The 13,780-nt window shown below is 41.3% G+C and overlaps 1 protein-coding gene across 2 annotated transcripts in view; it reads left to right on the forward strand.

Annotated features, from left to right (window-relative positions):
* Positions 1–654: 654 nt before the first annotated feature.
* CLSPN (claspin) overlaps positions 655–13,780 on the forward strand; it is a 50,080-nt gene continuing 36,954 nt past the window's right edge. Inside the window, exons 1-8 of one of the 2 annotated variants that reach the window (XM_014344492.4) lie at positions 655–1,011; positions 5,547–5,655; positions 6,159–6,607; positions 7,559–7,720; positions 8,402–8,479; positions 8,813–8,885; positions 9,679–9,787; positions 9,967–10,541. In XM_014344492.4, coding sequence (XP_014199978.1) covers positions 1,000–1,011; positions 5,547–5,655; positions 6,159–6,607; positions 7,559–7,720; positions 8,402–8,479; positions 8,813–8,885; positions 9,679–9,787; positions 9,967–10,541 — 1,567 coding nt within the window. In that variant the 5' untranslated portion in view covers positions 655–999. Of the gene's footprint in view, positions 1,024–5,546; positions 5,656–6,158; positions 6,608–7,558; positions 7,721–8,401; positions 8,480–8,812; positions 8,886–9,678; positions 9,788–9,966; positions 10,542–13,780 lie in introns of both variants that reach the window. The other variant, XM_003812577.7, reaches the window with a different exon arrangement.

Consider the following 13,780-nt stretch of genomic DNA (forward strand, 5'->3'; position numbering starts at 1 on the left):
CCCTCTTTAAAAAATAAAAGTGGGCCGGGCACAGTGGCTCATGCCTGTGAGGGGTATGAGGCCTCCCAGCACTTTGGGAGGCCGAGGCGAGGATCATTTGAGATCAGGAGTTCGAGACCAGCCTGGCCAAAATGGTGAAACCCCGTCTCTACTAAAAATACAAAAATTAGCCAGGGGTTGGTGGCGGGTGCCTGTAATCCTAGCTACTCAGGAGGCTGAGGCACGAGAATCGCTTGAACCCGGGAGGCGGAGGTTGCAGTGAGCCGAGATCGCGCCACTGCATTTCATCCTGGCTAACAGGGAGACTCCATCTCAAAAAAAAAAAAAGTGTGTGTGTATACATATACATGTGTATGTGTATATATGTGTATGTATATATGTGTGTACATATATGTGTGTGTGTATATATATGTGTGTGTATATATATATATATATATATATATATATATTCAGTGGTAAGTGTCATGTACAAGAGGCAGACAGGATCTAGCTGCTCCAGAAATGAAGTCAGTGGAGAAAATCCCCACGGGAACCTTGGAATTCCTCTAAAAAGTTCAGGTACAGGACACTCCCAGGTGCCCAGGAACCGTTTCCCAGCTCACTTCCCCCCGAAAGACTCACCCCTCCAGTCGCACTCGATGCTTTGGCAAGTGTCAAAGGTCAAAGACCACGGCTCGCCTGGTACCGACTGCCCCGCCCCCGTGCACCTCCAGCTCCCCCAGGCTCCGCTACCAGCAGCTGCGACCCGCCAACTCAGCCTGGGTAATAGGAGATTGGGCGGCCAGAGGCGCTGCGTGATTGGTGGGTCGGAAGGGGGCGGGGACTCGCTGGAAAGCCCCCTCTGGATTGGTGCAAACCATCTGGGTGGGACCTCCACTCTGGCTGGGCGGGAAAGCAAGAACAGCACTGCTGGGCTGTAGACGGCGGGAGCCGCTGCTCTCCGGCTGAGGGAATCAGAGACAGCTCCGTCCCTAGTGGAGCGCAGGGGAGGCAGAAGTCATGACAGGCGAGGTGGGTTCTGAGGTGAGTTTATGCACACGCCCCCCACGGGGGCTTAGAAGGCCGGGCACCGAGAGGTTAGGTGGGGCCGGGGTAGACCCCGCTGACCCAAGGCGCCCGGGCGGGAGGACTGCGGCTCCCGGCGTTCGCCGCGCCGGCTCCCGCGGCCTCGAGACTCGGCCGGGATGGGTTCCGACCGGGCATCCCGTCCCGCCGCCGGGCTTCCCGCGCTTCGGGCTCCGTGGCCGGAGAGCTCCAGGTCTCTGCGGCGCGCACTGCCGGCAGCCCAGCCCCTCTTCAGCCGGTTCCTGCCGCCAGCCCTCCCCTTTGGCGCGTTTCCTGTCGCGGAAGCTCCTCCCCTCAGGGTGCTCTGAAAGCCGGGAGGCTCTAGCCGAACCCGGCCGCAGTGGTGCGGGGGGATTCTCCGCAGAGAGAGGGCGAGCGAGGGTGTTAGGGAGTTCCACACTGGGCCTGGGAGGGGCCCTGGAGGTCATCGCGCGCAGGCCCTTTGCGTTTTCCGACCGGGCCCCGAGTGGGGAAGTCACCGTTGGGGCTCCTGGCTGGTGGCTGGCAGCTCCCTGGCGAAATTGGGCATAGAAAACAGATGTTTCCAGAGCTGTGTCCTTTCTGGGGCCGAATTCGGGCAAGGCACTCCCGCCTTAGGAGCAAAATTTAAAGGGGCGCCAAAACCCTCAATCAAACTCATATTTTAATGCAATATTTTTTAAAAACCAAAATTAATGCAAAAACTTTTTATGATTTGATATTGAACAAAATATCAGACGTTTAAACAAAGACGAGATCCGACCAGTCATTTGCACGACCTTGCCTCAATCACCTCACCCTAATTCCATCCCTGTTTCCAATAAACTTTATTTACAAAAGCGGGCATATTATTTACCTCATGAGCTGTAGATTATTGATTTAATTTTTTTTAAAATATTGCATTAATGTTATTCATTTTGATTACTGAATTTTTTGAGACCTCACCCCACCCTGTTCCTGGCCCTGCCCTTTGACGTTGCTGCAAATTGCCTAGAAGATAATCGTCATTCAAAGCAGCCCTATTCCTTGAGCTGTCTGGTTACCTAAATTCGGTTTCCACATTCACAAACAGAAGTAATAGTTTTACTGCTTTGGATTGTTGAGAGGATCATCAGTGCATACATATTAATTCTCAGCAATCCCAGCACTTCGGGAGGCTAAGGCCGGCAGATTGCTTGAGCTCAAGAGTTCGAAACCAGCCTGCGTAGAAAACATGGCAAAACCCCGCCTCTACAAAAAAAAAAAAAAATTAGCCGGGCGTCGCCTGTGGTCCCAGCTACTGGGTCCCAGCTACTCGGGAGGCTGAGGTGAGAGAATCCTTTGGGCCTGGGAGGTCAAGGCTGCAGTGAGCCATGATCCTGCCACTGCACTCCAGCCTAGGTGACAGAGTGAGACACTGTATCAAAAAAAAAAAAAAATTTGTACCTTGCATTCAAATCAATTTAATAATTTTTTTTTTTTTTTGAGACGGAGTCTCGCTCTGTTGCCCAGACTGGAGTGCAGTGGCACAATCTCGGCTCACTGCAACCTCTGTCTCCTGGATTCAAGCGATTCTCCTGCCCCAGCCTCCTGAGCAGCTGGGACTACAGGCACACACCACCACGCCCAGCTAATTTTTGTATTTTTAGTAGATACGGGATTTCACTGTATTGGCCAGGCTAGTCTCGAACTCCTGACCTTGTGATCCACCCGCCTCGGCCTCCCAAAGTGCTGGGATTACAGGCGTGAGTCACCATGCCTGACCAATTTAATAATTTTTTGAGAAACCACTCAGCTGAGGCCTTGTGCCCTGTTACATTACTGATGTTCATATTTCTCCCTTTATTAATAAGTTGATTCAGAGCCCTGAGAACACTAAGGAGGTAGACTTGGCATCTAGGGTTAGCTTTAAGGTCACTAACTGATCAAGTCACCTAACACACCCCTCCTCCTTAGGTTTTTATTTGCGACTTTTTAAACTGTCTTATTTACAAATTTTCAAACCTATACAACCGTAGAAAGGATGGTATAATGAACCCATCACCTTACTTCAACTACAGTTTGAATATCTCTCGTCTGAAATGCTTGGGACCAGAAGGGTTTTGAATTTCAGATTTATTTTGGATTTTGGAATATTTGCATACACATAATGAGATATCTTGGGGGAGGGACCCAAGTCTAAACATGAAATTCAGTTATATTTCATATATACCTTACACACATAGTCTGAAGGTAATTTTATACAGCATTTTAAAACAATTTCATGCATGAAGCAAAGGTTTTACTGCAGCTCATCATATGAGGTCAGGTGTGGAATTTTCATCTAGTGGCATCATGTCAGTGCTCAAATATTTTGGAATTGGGAGCATTTCAGATTTTCAGGTTAGAGATGTTCAACCTGTATTTTCAAGTCATGGCCAATCTTGTTTTATTCATACAGCTACCCATTTTTCCTCTTACAGGATTATTTGGAAGAAAATCCCAGATATCATATTATTTGAACCACAAATATTTTAGTGTGCATATCTAACAAACAAGAGCTTTCCAAAAATAGATACTACGATATTATTACCACACCTAAGAAGTATCTAGTCAGTGTTCAGATTTCTTTGACTCAGAGATATTTCATTTATTTTTATATGCCACTTTAGCATAATTATTTACATTTTTAGTTTTTTGAATCATCATCCGAAGTTGGCATTTTGTAATTGTTTATATTATATATGTGTATATATGCATATATGTATGTATTTTAAGATATACATACATATATAAAGCATACATTTATGTATATAGAAATATACAGGGCCGGTTGTGGTGGCTTACGCTTGTAATTCCAGCATTTTGGGAGGCTGAGGCAGGTGGATCACCTGAGGTCAAAAGTTCGAGACCAGCCTGGCTAACATGGTGAAACCCCGTTTCTACAAAAAATTAGCCGGGCATGGTGGCACGCGCCTGTAATCCCAGCTACTTGGGAGGCTGAGGCTGGAGAATCGCTTGAACCCAGGAGGCGGAGGTTGTAGGGAGCCAAGATCGTGCCATTGCACTCCAGCTTGGGCAATAAGAGCGAAACTCCGTCTCAAAAAAAGAAAAGAAGAAATATACATATAGCCGGGCGTGGTGGCTCACGTCTGTAATCCCACCACTTTGGGAGGCTGAGGCGGGCGGATCACCTGAGGTCAGGAGTTGGAGACCAGCCTGACTAACATGGAGAAACCCCATCTCTACCAAAAATACAAAATTAGCCAGGCGTGGTGACACATGCCTGTAATCCCAGCTACTCGGGAGGCTGAGGCAGGAGAATCGCTTGAACCTGGGAGGCAGAGGTTGCGGTGAGCCGAGATCGCGCCATTGCACTCCATCCTGGGCGACAACGGCAAAACTCCATCTCAAAAAAAAAAAGAAATATACACATAGCATATAGAAATATACATACATGTATAAATATATAGAAATATACATACGTACACACATATATACATTCACTTATGTGTTAACTTTCTTTATAGGTTTCTCTCCCTCTCTTTTTTTTTTCTTTGCAATATATTGTTAAAGAAACCGGCCGGGTGCAGTGGCTCATACCTGTAATCCCAGCATTTTGGGAGGCCGAGGTGGGCGGATCACCTGAGGTCAGGAGTTTGCAACCGGCCTGGCCAGCATGGTGAAACCTTGTCTCTATTAAAATAGAAAAAATTAGCTGGGTGTGTTGATGTGCGCCTGTAATCCCAGCTACTCAGGAGGCTGAGGCAGGAGAATCGCTTGAACCCAGGAGGCAGAGGTTGCAGTGAGCCGAGATTGCACCACTGCACTCCAGCCTGGGTGACAGAGCGAGATTCTATCTCAAAAAAAGAGAGAGAGAGAGAGAGAGAAAGAAACCACCCAGTTTGACTTGTAGAATTTCCCACATCTAGATTGCATATCTGTGGTATTATTCAACATGTTCCCCTATTCCCTCTATTTCCTATAACTTGCTAGTTAGATCTAGAGACTTGATAGGATTCAAATTTGATTGTTCTGTCAGGAATACTTTATGGCTAGTATTGGATACTTCTATTAGGCAGCACATAATGTCTGGTTGTTTCTGTTTTGGTGATGTTAGCAGCCATTAATGATAATTGCCTAGGTCTGTTATTTAATTGAGGGTTGATAAAATAGTGATAATCTAATTCTATCATTTATTAATTCATTAGGATATTTCTCTAAATAGAAACTTCCCCTCATCAATTGTATGGATATATTGGGGAACAGTTCACACAGAAAAGGCATAATAAATGCTTGATTCTTTTCATTTTTTTTTTTACCATTACTAAAAGAGTTGGTTCTGTTAGCATCCTTCAAAGGTGAAAAATGAACTTTTGTTTGTTTGTTGTCCAGTAATTCTAAATGTCATCCCTTCAAGGAACCATCGTATTTGGTTCTTTCCTTAGTTCAGGTTGATGATCCCACGATGATTTGTGTGTCATTATGTACTTGGAGCTTTCGGTCACCTGCTGGTTAATATAAAGTATATTGTCATTTTCTAGGTTCACCTAGAAATCAATGACCCAAACGTCATTTCACAAGAGGAAGCAGATAGTCCTTCAGATAGTGGACAGGGCAGCTATGAAACAATTGGACCCTTGAGTGAAGGAGGTTTGTAATAGTATTTTTATTTTTAGGAATAGGTTGCGGGAGCCTCAGTTGTAAGTAGATTGGATTGATTTCATTATTCTCTTGATTTATTACATTATTAATGCCCCATCCTTATTGTTTGTTTTATTATAAAAGCAAAATAACAGTGCTTGTACCTTTTTGAAACTATGTTATATTGTTGAATGTCTAATAGCTACCATATTGCCTGGTTAATTGCATTCATCCTATAATAAAAGGAATTTTAACACCTGCCGGAGGTTAGAACAACTTTACACATTGTAAATATACGTAAAATTACATTTCCCAGTAAGAGACATTTTTCCCAGGGAAAATGTTTTTCAAAATGTATTTTTAGATTTGCTTTGCTACAATCAGTTCTTAACAGTAGTCACGTAATTTCACAATGTTATATATCACTTGTATAAAAATATATTTTTGAGGAGTAGTGGGACTAGGAGGAAGATCAAATGATGGTATAATTAAAAGAAAATTGTTTCCTCCAGATTCAGATGAAGAGATATTTGTAAGTAAGAAGTTGAAAAACAGGAAGGTTCTACAAGACAGTGATTCCGAAACAGAGGACACAAATGCCTCTCCAGAGAAAACTACCTATGACAGTGCCGAGGAGGAAAATAAAGAGAATTTATATGCTGGGAAAAATACAAAAATCAAAAGGATTTACAAAACTGTGGCAGACAGTGATGAAAGTTACATGGAAAAGTCTTTGTATCAGGAAAATCTTGAAGCGCAAGTGAAACCTTGCTTAGAGCTGAGTCTTCAGTCTGGAAACTCTACAGACTTTACCACTGACAGAAAGAGTTCCAAAAAGCACATACATGATAAAGAAGGAACTGCAGGAAAAGCAAAAGTAAAATCAAAAAGAAGACTTGAGAAAGAGGAGAGAAAAATGGAAAAAATTAGACAGCTAAAAAAGAAGGAAACAAAAAACCAGGTACATTTTAAAGAATAATTTGCTATCGCTTGGGTAGGTTAACATTTTAGAAAAGGTTGCTGTTAGTACTTGAGGTTGTTTCTGCTCTCTGACTATTGCTTTGAATTGACTATTTTGTGTTGAGAATTATTCTCAATTGGTATGTGATTTAAAACTAACTGGTCTTGGCCAGGTGCAGTGGTGCATACCTCTAATCCCAGCACTTTGGGAGGCTGAGGCCAGAGGGTCACTTAAGCCCAGGAGTTCGAGAACAGCCTAGGCAACAGAGTGAGATCCCATCTCTACAAAAATTTTAAAAATTAGTTGGGTGTGGTGGCCGTAGTCCCAGCTGTAGTCCCAACTACTTGGGAGGGTGAGGTGGGAGAATCACTTGAGCCCAGGAAGTCGAGGCTGCAATGAAGCTGTAATTGTACCACTGCATTCCAGCCTGGATGACAGAGTGAGACCCTGTCTCAAAAAAAAAAAAAAAAAAAAAACAAAAACCAAAAAAACAAAACGTATTGGTCTTATTCTATTTTGGGTATGCAGAGGACATTTCCAAATAAATGGGTTTCTGATTTTCTTTATGAGCACATGGAGTAATTCTTTGCTGTCTCTGAGCTGATGAAAATTAACTGAAAGAAGGCTTTTTTATGCATCTATCAGTCAGTAGTCTTGTTTGCTAACTAGAAAAACCATCCTCAAATTTATAAACTAGTTGCTTAACAAGTATTTTACTTCAAAAAAAATTTACTGTTTATTAAGTTAGTTTTAGACAGTTGCATAAAATCACAACTTGGACTTCAAAGGATACATGTGAGTTAGGAACCAGTGAGAATGTTCTAGATTTTATATGCTTGTCTGTTGATGAAACATGGGCTTTTTCTGGCCTGATCCAAATTGCCATATGATGTTGTGAAATACTGGATTTTTAAATGATTGGATTATGCTTTTTGTTTATGTATTACTTAGGAAGATGATGTAGAACAGCCATTTAATGACAGTGGCTGTCTTCTTGTGGATAAAGACCTTTTTGAAACTGGGTTGGAGGATGAAAATAACTCTCCATTGGAAGATGAAGAGTCATTAGAATCAATAAGAGCAGCTGTAAAAAACAAAGTAAAAAAGCACAAGGCAAGTAAAGCGTGATTGCGATAAGAGTTAATCAACTGCTTCTGACCTTTGCTATATTTTTAATTTACTGTTGGAACCTTAATTTTTTTTTTTTAACTGAAGAAAAACTTGTGTCAGTTGACTTAAGTTTTTCAGCTGTTAATTTTGGAGACTTGCAGTACAAGTGATAGACATGCTAACTTCTTTGGAAACTAGTGTTTTGTTATTACCCTTTTAGGAATGCTGAAAAAAAAAACACTAAGATACTTGATGGTGTAGTAAGATGCAGGTAAATAATAGGGAAGAGATGTAAATTTTGCAATCCTGTAGCCTTTGAGAAATGAACCCTATAGGGTTTCAGGAAGGGTATCAAAGAGAGGCATCAGTCAAAACATTGTTGTCCCGAGTGTTTGGAAGCATAATTTTTCTTCCTAAGATTTTTTTTAGCTTCCTGCGAGTTATTATCCCTCTTTAGGGAAAGATGTAAGCAGAGGTAAAAGAAATAAGGGTCCAGACTCCATTTGAGGTATCTGTTTTCTAAGCATAATAGGATGCTGTGTGTTTAATAATTTCTATTTGATGATTATTGATTTATTAATGTAGCATGATGTGGTGTTGGACTACAAAAGTAGTCTTCAGCTAAAGCATCCTCTTATTTGAATTTCGTTTTTGTCCTAATAATCAACCTGCCATTTCTTTTAGAAAAAAGAACCATCTTTGGAGAGTGGGGTCTATTCATTTGAGGAAGGAAGTGAGTTATCAAAAGGAACCACGAGGAAGGTGAGGTAGAGCCCTGTATATTAGTCACACTGATCTCTTTACACAGGAGATTATAGATTTCTTAGGGATAAATATTTTATTTTGTCTATCATATTTTTCTGTTACCCATCATATTGCTTTGTACATAGTAGGAACAAAATATGGATTGGATTGAACAAATTCTCTGAGACTTGGGAATAAATGAATTCCTTGAGTTTATACTGCATTTGGGCTTACTCATGCTTACTATTTCCTTTCCTCTTTTCTTGGAGAGAGCAAACTCTTGAGGGATGAATATCTGTCTTTCTGGATATTCATATAATTAATGTAGTCTCACTTCTTGTTTTCTTTAAGGAAAGAAAGGCAGCCAGATTAAGTAAAGAAGCATTAAAACAACTGCATAGTGAGACTCAGCGCCTTATTCGAGGTAATGCAACCCAGTAAACTTTGAGGCAAAATCACAACATTTCTTTGTAAGCTCAACTTGGATGTTGGGGACTTTTATCTTTTTAACACTTCTAATGTGAACTCAGGTTATAATATTAAGTTTAGAATTGATCTTGGTGAAAGGCCATTGTTCTAAAGCCCTTGGAACATTAGTATAAACTGAAGAAATTTTCAGAACTGTAGTGCAGGTAAGGAGGAAATTTTTTAATGGTTGTCTATGGACTGATTGTGTCAGGATTCTTTGGAGAGGTAGTAATCCCTCCCTATTTGCAGTTTTGGTTACCTGTGTCAGCCATGGTCCATGGAATTTAAAAATATCATCCCTTTGTCCAGAGTATCACGCTGTATACATTACCTGCCTGTTAGTCCGTTAGTAGCCCTCTCAGTTATCAGATCAAAAAAACACTGCATGGTTTAGTACCATCTGCAGTTTCAGGCATCCACTGCAGGTCTTGGAATATGTCTGTCTGGATAAGCGGGGACTACTGTATATAAATGTTTAGGTCCCACAGAGATTCTGATTCAGTAGATTCGAAATGGGATCCAAGAATCTGTATTTCTAAAAAACTTCCTGGATCATTTTGATTTCACATCTAGGTTTAAAAGCCACTGGTCTTCAGGGAGCTTTTTTGTACTTAGCTCCTCTGCCTTTGTTAAAGGGGAGTTTTCTATTTCTAGTGATGGCTTTGGTTATTATGCTTAGTTAACTGAATATGAAGTGACATTTCAGAATATACAGTATATATATTTGCTTGTTTTATTCCATTTTATAGAGTCTGCACTGAACCTTCCATATCATATGCCTGAGAATAAAACCATTCATGATTTCTTCAAACGTAAACCCCGGCCCACTTGCCACGGAAATGCCATGGCACTATTGAAGTAAGAACTCTCTTTCCTTATTATAATTTTCATGAACATTTAGTTTTGTAGCAAACATCTGGCATAAAAAGTTCAGATTTCTCACTCCCTTAAAACTGATTTAACTGATATATACTAAGGGATGAGAATGTTTCACATTTAGGATAATTTTCAACTCCAGCTCATTTTCTCTTCTCTAGGTCATCTAAATATCAGTCAAGCCATCACAAAGAAATGATAGACACTGCAAATACTACTGAAATGAACAGTGATCACCATAGTAAAGGTTCTGAGCAGACAACAGGTGCAGAAAATGAAGTGGAAACTAATGCACTCCCTGTAGTTTCAAAGGAAACCCAGATCATTACTGGATCAGATGAGTCTTGCAGGAAGGATTTGGTAAAAAATGAAGAGCTAGAAATTCAGGAGAAACAGAAGCAGAGTGACATTAGACCTTCACCTGGGGACAGCTCAGTGTTGCAACAGGAATCCAACTTCCTCGGGAACAATCACAGTGAGGAATGTCAGGTTGGAGGGCTTGTAGCATTTGAACCTCATGCCCTGGAGGGTGAAGGCCCCCAAAATCCAGAAGAAACAGATGAGAAAGTGGAAGAGCCTGAGCAGCAAAATAAATCATCAGCAGTTGGGCCACCTGAAAAAGTGAGACGGTTTACTCTGGATAGACTTAAGCAACTGGGAGTAGATGTTTCCATTAAACCACAGCTAGGTGCTGATGAAGATTCCTTTGTGATACTTGAACCTGAAACCAACAGAGGTAATCCTTTACATTGTGGGGAGCCTCCCTGGAGTGATTATCCTGGTAGCTTTTGATTATTGACTGCTGTCGAGGACAGAGAACACAGGAGGAACCAATAACCACATTTGATCTTATCCTGCAGTTGTTCCAGATATGGGCAGAGTCTTTTTTAGAGAAATTTGGCAGGGTATCAGAATGATCTAAGCCATGTTTAAAATGGAAGTCTGTTGGCTGGGTGCGGTGGCTTACGCCTGTAATCCCAGCACTTTGGGAGGCCAAGGCAGGCAGATCACGAGGTCAGGAGTTTGAGACTAGCCTGGCCAATATAGTGAAACCCCGTCTGTACTAAAAATACAAAAATTAGCCGGGCATGGTGGCACGCATCTGTAGTCCTAGCTACTCGGGAGGCTGGGGCAGGAGAATTACTTGAACCCAGAAGGCAGAGGTTGCAGTGAGCCGAGACTGCACCATTGCACTCCAGCCTGGGTGAGAGAGCGAGACTCTGTCTCAAAAAAAAAAAAAAAAAAAAAAAAGTTTTTGATAGTTAATATAAAAAAGAGGTACATTGCTACTGTGTTATGGTATTTAGGAATTTATTATTTCTGCCTTTCCAATCTGAAATTAAGTTTTTTCTGTAATCCTGAGTCAAATCTTAAGACATTGATGAAAACATCATTTAGTTTTTTACTGCTAAAGAGAAACATTTTGGTTCACTTAAATTATCTGTGAAACCGAATTTCTTTTGTTTTCACTCATTCAACAAATATTAAAGTATCTACTATGAGTAAGTTGCTGTGGGGCATACCAAGATAAATCTGACATTTAAGGTATACTTAAGATGCTTTTACTCTAATGGGCGAGATAAGAAGTATGCAAATAAGAAGTACAAAGGAGAAAATGGTAAATGATGTCTTTGATAATGAATATGTCATTGATAATTGGAAAATAACATGAAGAAAAAGGAAAAGTATTTTCTTAAAGAAATACTTTGAATTTAGAATAAAGTACTGTGGGAATTCAGAGAAGCATAAATTTCTTCCAATGAATAGTTAAAAGACAGCCTGAAGAATAGGTGGATTAATTACTTGTTCACTGCCTTCCCTTTATACTGTGAGTTGGTATCTTCTGCCTTGTTCCCTACTCTATCCCTAGTGCTTCCTCAGTGGATGACACATTGTAGGCACTTGTATTTATCAAATGAATGAATGATCCCTCAACACTGAACTCAAGTATTACCACATTGAATAAATTTCCTGACTCTTAGATAGAGCTGGATGCTCCCCACTCTGCCTTGAGGCAGTATGGAATGGTGGTTAAGAGCTTAGACTTTGTAGCAAGACCAGGATTTGAATCTGAACTATCATAGTAATTGTTTAACATTGTATATGCAATTTGACCTCTTCAAGCATCTTTTGTTTAAAAAAGAGAAGAAAGCCAGGCACAGTGGTGCACACCTGTAGTTCCAGCTACTCGGGAGGCTGAGGCACAAGAGGGTCACTTGAACCCAGGAGTTTAAGGCCATCCTGGGCAGCATATGAAATCCTGTCTCAAAAAAAAAAAAAAAAGAAAAGAAAAAGAAAAAAGCGCTATATGACTTGTGGGCTATGGTGAAGATTTGTTGAAATAATGCATGCAAATGGATAGTATAAAGAAGCACTCAAAAAGTTGTTGCTGCTTCTACTATTATTAGTGAAATGGTTCACATCAAGACTTTTTTTTTTTTGAGACGGGCTTTCACTTGCTCTTGTCACCTAGGCTGGAGTGCAATGCTGCGATCTCGGCTCACTGCAACCTCCGCCTCCTGGGTTCAAGCAATTCTTCTGCCTCAGGCTCTCAAGTAGCTGGGATTACAGGTACCCGCCACCACACCCAGCTAATTTTTGTATTTTTAGTAGAGACAGGGTTTCACCATGTTGGCCAGGCTGGTCTCAAACCCCTGACCTTAGGTGATCTGCCTGCCTCGGCCTCCCAAAGTGCTGGGATTACAGGTGTGAGCCACTACACTCAGCCAAGACTCTTTCATTAAACCAGGCACAGTCAGTGGCTTATGCCTGTAATTCTAGCACTTTAGGAAGCTGAGGTGGGAGGATTGCTTGAGCCCAGGAGGTCAAAGCTGCAGTGAGTTGTGAGCTGAAATTGCACTCCTGCACTCCAGTCTGGGAGACAGAACGAGACCCTGTCTCATAAAAAAAAAAAAACACACAAAAAAATTATCTTTCATTAAACATCTTGTTGTTGGCAGGTGCTATGTCAGTGACTATATCTGGTGTGTAAAATATGCTTAGTGAGTCTGTTAATTGAATGGGTTGACTTTGGAGATGGAGAGGATAGAAAGCGCACCTTGTCTCATTAAAACAAAAAGAAAAACAAAACACACACAAAAAAGATTCTGTTTGATTAAACAGCTTATTGTTGGCAAGTGCTATGTCAGCCACTGTATCTGGTGTGTAAAATATGCTTAGTGAGTCTGATAATTGAATGGGTTGACTTTGGAGATGGAGAGAAGGACAGAAAGAACTCTGCATGGTGGTGCGTATTGGGAAGATGCGAAAGTCAGTTTGACCAGGGCTGGAGGTTCAGGTGGCAGAGTTGTATAACAGAACTAGCATAGCTCCATTAGCAAAGAAGCATGAGAATAAGCTGTTGTCCGGAACACTGAGGGGAAGTTTTTGTTATATGGGACTAAAAGTTACCTAAACAGTCCTAGACTGATAGGAAAGGGAGAAACATTTTTTGAGTACCAACTATATTAGACACTGGTACATTCTTTGTTAGTTGTCTTTCTTAATTCTCACAGTGCCAGGTATTATTTTGCAAAATGAAGAGACTGAGGCTCAGAGAGGTTAGGTAATTTTTCCAGCATTATACTTGGCTTATAAAGGGACCTACACAGTGGCTGGCATATAATGAGCACTTATTTTTTAACTTGGAACATGTTTTCCTTTAGAAATAATTGACACGAAATTTGGGTTTCCAGACCAGCCATAATATACATGAAGTTAGAATCAACATTCATTCATTCATTCATGCAATAAACTTTTATTTAGCACTGTGTTGGGTGCTGTGTATACACGTAAAACACTCCCTGCTCTCAAAGAAATTGAAGTGTAATAGGAGTGATAGACAGGCAAACAGACCATTACAATACTGGATGGTAAGTGCTGCGATCAAGGTATATAATTGAGGGTGCATTGGGAACCTAGAGGAAGGGTACCTTACTTGGAGCCTAGAAGTCAGGGAAGTTTCTGAAATGAGCT

Source organism: Pan paniscus, chromosome 1 (assembly GCF_029289425.2).
Source record: "Pan paniscus chromosome 1, NHGRI_mPanPan1-v2.0_pri, whole genome shotgun sequence".
Classification (NCBI taxonomy): Eukaryota; Metazoa; Chordata; class Mammalia; order Primates; family Hominidae; genus Pan; species Pan paniscus.